A 5230-nucleotide genomic window follows, 5' to 3' on the forward strand; every position below is an offset into this window, starting at 1 on the left:
ATAGGAAGGAAGGAAAGAAGAGAAAGAAAGAAAAAGAGGGAAAGAAAGAAAGAAAGAAAAAAAGCAAGCCTTTGCTGGCCCTCCACTGCCCCCCCATACAGTTCAAACTCCTGGGCAGTGTGTATAATGCCTTTAAAAATGTAACCTTTCCCTAGCCTTCCATGCTTTCTTATTACTCTGTAAGATCCAAACCGTGGACTTGGCTTCCTGAGCGACTTGCTTTTTCTTGCTTTACTGCCTTTGCACGTGAAGTTCCCACTGAGAGAAACCCTAACTAGACTTTCAAGACTCAGTTCAAGCTGTTTCGCTTTTCCTTCCAAGCTTTCACTGTCCCCTCCCTCCCAGAAGCTGAGCTAGATGCCACTCCTCCCTGTTCCGAGGCGCTGTGCCTCCCTCTGCCATAGCAGATATTACAGTGAAATGCAGTGGCAGGTCTGCGTGTCTGTCCCCATTCTAGAAAGCCAATGCTTGGATAACAGGAGTCTTTCTCGTCTTCATCCCCAGCGCCTGGCTTGGAGCAAGCATCAATAAAACGTGAATGAAGGGTCAACACCAGGACTCGAGGGCTGGGGAAGGGATTTAAGAGGAATAGCTGGGGCCGGAAGCGGCATCCCAGCACTTTGCAAGGCCGACGCGGAGGATCGCTTGAGGCGAGTTGGAGACCAGCCTGGGCAACATAGCGAGAACCCGTTAATACAAAAAAAATTAAGAATTAAAAATTAGCCAGGCGTGGTGCTTCATGCCTGCAGTTCCAGCCACTCGGGAGGCTGAGGTGGGGGGATCGTTTGATCCCAGGAGTTCGAGGCTGCAATGAGCTATGACTGCACCACTGCACTCCAGCCTAGGTGACAGAGCGAGACCTTGTCTCAAAGAAAAGGAGGGGAATGACTAAGCAAGAAAATTCTTGGGCTCGTTCGGACTTGGGAAGGAGAAGGGGGCGAACGGCCGGGGGCGAACGGCCGGGGGCTCACATACCCGAAGTTTTCTTCTCGACCATTTGCACAATACGACTGCCGGAAGAGACTGCTGCGCACGCGTACTAAACCCAAGGCTTGGGTAGGGGCGCAATCACTTCCGGTGGCTGGTACTTCTGCGCGTGCGCCACCGCTTTGACTCGTTACGTGGCGTTCCCTTGGAGACCAGAACGCTTTTCGCCATGTTTTATAGGGGCAAAAACACTTCCGGCCTCAGGCTGGCGGTATAAATCTTGTGTGAGCCACCAAATGGGTTATTTTAAAGAGGTGATGACGGTGGTCTTACGAGAAACCTTATTTTCCTTTGGTCCTTGTGAAGATGCTGTAATCACAAAGGCAGCCCCTGGAGCTTCTCCCTGGGGCAGAAGAGGAGGTGGGCCGGACTGTCAAAGAAAGTGGCCAGCTTCCGTGGGCAATCCGAGGTTCCTAGTGGCCCTCTGCAGAAATCTCAATCCCCAGTTTCCCGGGGCCTCAGTCCCGCCGGCTCGCGCTTCCTCCCTCCCTGTGGCCGCCACCCGCTGGCTCTCCCCGTCTTCCGCCCGCACTCTCCGGGCAGGGCTGCGCCCAGAATCCGCCCCCGCGTCCCGTCGGACCCTCCGCCAGGGGTCACTGCCCCTGTCCGGGTTTCAGTTCCACGAGTGTCAAGCGGCTGGCTCGGCCCAGAGTCCCGGTCTCAGGCCCGCCGGCCGGAGCCGCCGCCCCTCCCCCGCCCCCGGTGCACCCGGGACAATCCTCGCCTTGTCTGCGGCGCCGGCATCTGGAGCTTTCTGCAGCCTCCGGATACGCCTTTTTTCCAGGGCGTGGCCCCACCCCGGCTGCTCCCCGCGGCGGCCGCACAGCAGCCCGGGTGCCCCCTTCCCGCCGCCCCCGTCCGGAGCTGGGATCAAGGCGCGCAGCTCAGATCCCGGGATCCTGGGTGCTGTCTGGGCCCGCTCCCCACCATGGCCTCCTCGGGCCCGGGACCCTGGCTCCCGCTGCTCCCACTGCTCCTGCTGCTGCTGCTGCTGCCCCCAGCGGCTTCAGCCTCCGATCGGCCCCGGGGCCGCGACCCGGTCAACCCAGGTGAGATCCCAGGGAGGCCGGGCACAGCGTGCCTGCCAGCCTGGCCCGGAGGGGGTCGGGAGCTCAAGGAGGTGTCCGGCCCGTCCCCCGCCCAGCGTGCTCTTGAGGCCGAGTATCGCCAAGCCCCTTACCCATCCCCACCCTGAACTGGGGGTTCTGACCTCCCGAGCAAAGGGACTCGGAATTCCTAGGCGCCACTCCCACCCTGCCCTTCCTGGGGTCACAGTGGTCCTGGGTGAGGAGAGTTTAAGAGGGCGAGGGAAGGAAAAAAGGGAGGGAAGTAGAGCGAGGAGGAGGACAGCAAACACGTGGGGCCCGGCGCTGGACGGATGGGTCCCAAGCGCCAGCTCCCTCTGGTAACAGAGAAGCTGCTGGTGATCACTGTGGCCACCGCTGAGACCGAGGGGTACCTGCGTTTCCTGCGCTCTGCGGAGTTCTTCAACTACACCGTGCGGGTGAGGAGAGGGAAAGCCCCAGAGCCCCTGGGAGGGGGTCCCAGCAGGAGGGGTGGGCTGAAGTCCGGATGCCCGGGTCCCCACGGTGAGCCTGGTCAGAAGCTGCACCCCCCGACATACACAACTCCCCAACCCTCGCCTGGCATTGGGCATCTCCTCCGCAGACCCTGGGCCTGGGAGAGGAGTGGCGAGGGGGTGATGTGGCCCGAACAGTTGGTGGAGGACAGAAGGTCCGGTGGCTAAAGAAGGAAATGGAGAAATATGCTGACCGGGAGGATATGATCATCATGTTTGTGGACAGGTAATAGGGCTGGGAATAGGGAGCAAGGTAAGGATGCTGAGGTTCCTAGTGGACCCCTGCTCATCCTCCCCTTCCTCGCCCAGCTATGATGTGATTCTGGCCGGCGGCCCTTCGGAGCTGCTGAAGAAGTTTGTCCAGAGTGGCAGCCGCCTGCTCTTCTCTGCAGAGAGCTTCTGCTGGCCCGAGTGGGGGCTGGCAGAGCAGTACCCTGAGGTGGGCACGGGGAAGCGCTTCCTCAACTCTGGTGGTGAGTGGCAGAGTGCCCAAGGCAGAGAGGCCAAGAGCGGTGGGGCACAGAGTGTTCCTGGTGCCTGAGGGCTGGAGAGGGCCTGGGGGACAGGCCGTGGGACGCTGCGAATCTCAGGGTCAACGCTTCACCTCCCCACCAGGATTCATCGGCTTTGCCACCACCATCCACCACATTGTCCGCCAGTGGAAGTACAAGGATGACGACGATGACCAGCTGTTCTACACACGGCTTTACCTGGACCCAGGGCTGAGGGTAAGGAGGGCAGAAGAGTGGGCGCACGCCACGGCTCTGTGGGACTGGAGGCCTCAGGCTGAATGGGAGCACGGGGGCGAAGGGGGTTGTAAAGGGAAAAAATGTGTGCCTGGGCATGGCGGCTCACGCCTGTAATCCCAGCACTTTGGGAGGCTTAGGCAGGAGGATTGCTTGAGCCCAGGAATTCAATACCAGCCTGGACAACATAGTGAAATCTCATCTCTACAAAAATAATAATAATAATAATAATAATAATAAATTAGCCAGTCTTCATGGTGCACATCTGTAATCCCAGCTACTCGGGAGGCTGAGGTGGGAGGATCTCTTAAGTGCAGGAGTCTGAGGATATTTTGAGTTATGACTGCACCACTGCACTCCAGCTGAGGTGACAGAATAAGACCCTATCTCTTAGAAAAAAATCAAAGAGAAGCCACGCATGGTGGCTCACGTCTGTAATCCCAGCACTTTGGGAGGCCAAAGCAGGTGGATCACCTGAGATTGGGAATTTGAGTCCAGCCTGATCAACATGGTGAAACCACCATCTCTACTAAAAATACAAAAATTAGCCGGGCGTGGTGGTGTGCACCTGTAGTCCCAGCTACTCAGAATAATCACTTGAACCAGGAGGCGGAGATTGCAGTGAGCCGAGATCACACCACCGCACTCCAGCCTGGGCAACAAAAGCAAGAGAAAAAAGAGAGAGAAAAAAAGTGAGAAATGATGAAATGATCCTTCCCACTTCTTCCATTTTAACCGCTCCATCGAATCTCATTCCATCCAGGAGAAACTCGGCCTTAATCTGGATCATAAGTCTCGGATCTTTCAGAACCTCAACGGGGCTTTAGGTGAGGAGGAAGACAGCAGCAGGCGGGGGATGCTCAGCCTCCGCACTAGGGCTTTTGAGCTGGGAGAGGCTTCTGGAGGAGCTGAGCTGGCCTAAGCCCACCTCCCTGTGGCTTTGTCGGGCGTGTGAGTGGCTGACAGTGTGAGCTGCACTGTGCTGATCGTACTAGAAGCCAGGGAAGCCAAAGCGTGCTGGCGTCTGGTGCACACATGCTGTGCCTGGGCGCCGGGCCAGAGGTTTTACTTCTGTGATTTCATTTAACAAGGGGAAGGTCCCTGGTTATCCACCTCCTACAGATGAGGAAAGCAACTTGTAGAGGGGTTAGTGACTTGCCTCAGGGGATGGGGAGAAAAGAGATAGAGAGGCCAGACACGGTGGCTCACACCTGTAATCCCAGCACTTTGGGAAGCCAAGATCGGAGGATCATTTGAGGTCAGGAATTCGAGACCAGCATGGCCAACATGGCAAAACCCTGTCTTTACTAAAAAAAAGTACAAAAATTAGCCAGGCATGTTGGCAGCCACCTGTAATTCCGGCTACTCAGTAGGCTGAGGCAGGAGAATCACTGGAACCTGGGAGGCAGAGGTTGCAGTGAGCTGAGGTCGTGCCACTGTACTCCAGCCTGGTGACAGAGCGAGACTCCATCTCAAAAAAGAAAAAAGAAAGGGGGCTGGACACGGTGGCTCATGCCTGCAATCCCATCACTTTGGGAGGCCAAGGCAGGCAAATCATGAAGTCAGGAGTTCAGGACCAGCCTGGCCAACATAATGAAACCCCATCTCTACTAAAAATACAAAATTTAGGCTGGGTGTGATGGCTCATGCCTGTAATCCCAACACTTTGGGAGGCCAAGGCAAGTGGATCATCATCTGAGGTCAGGAGTTCAAGACCAGCCTGGCCAACATGGCGAAATCTCTTCTCTGCTAAAAATACAAAAATTAGCAGGGCATGGTGGCACACGCCTGTAATCCCAACTATTCAGGAAGCTGAGGACGGAGAATCTCTTGAACCTAGGAGGTGGAGGTTGCAGTGAGCTGAGATGGCACCATTGCACTCCAGCCTGAATGACTGAGCAAGACTCCATCTCAAAAA

The 5230-nt window shown here is 56.6% G+C and overlaps 2 protein-coding genes across 2 annotated transcripts in view; one reads left to right on the top strand and one right to left on the bottom strand.

Annotated features, from left to right (window-relative positions):
* ZNHIT1 (zinc finger HIT-type containing 1) overlaps window positions 1-1487 on the bottom strand; it is a 7658-nt gene extending 6171 nt beyond the window's left edge. Inside the window, exon 1 of the mRNA XM_017533525.1 lies at window positions 976-1487. Within this exon, the coding sequence (XP_017389014.1) occupies window positions 976-997 (22 nt within the window). The 5' untranslated portion in view covers window positions 998-1487. The remainder of the gene's footprint in view (window positions 1-975) is intronic.
* Window positions 1488-1610: 123 nt separating this feature from the next.
* PLOD3 (procollagen-lysine,2-oxoglutarate 5-dioxygenase 3) overlaps window positions 1611-5230 on the top strand; it is an 11623-nt gene continuing 8003 nt past the window's right edge. The window contains exons 1-6 of the mRNA XM_017533522.2: window positions 1611-2036; window positions 2400-2491; window positions 2656-2792; window positions 2876-3039; window positions 3182-3294; window positions 4076-4139. Of these exons, the coding sequence (XP_017389011.1) occupies window positions 1916-2036; window positions 2400-2491; window positions 2656-2792; window positions 2876-3039; window positions 3182-3294; window positions 4076-4139 (691 nt within the window). The 5' untranslated portion in view covers window positions 1611-1915. The remainder of the gene's footprint in view (window positions 2037-2399; window positions 2492-2655; window positions 2793-2875; window positions 3040-3181; window positions 3295-4075; window positions 4140-5230) is intronic.

This window comes from Cebus imitator, unplaced genomic scaffold (genome assembly GCF_001604975.1).
Source record: "Cebus imitator isolate Cc_AM_T3 unplaced genomic scaffold, Cebus_imitator-1.0 Scaffold82, whole genome shotgun sequence".
Lineage (NCBI taxonomy): Eukaryota > Metazoa > Chordata > Mammalia > Primates > Cebidae > Cebus > Cebus imitator.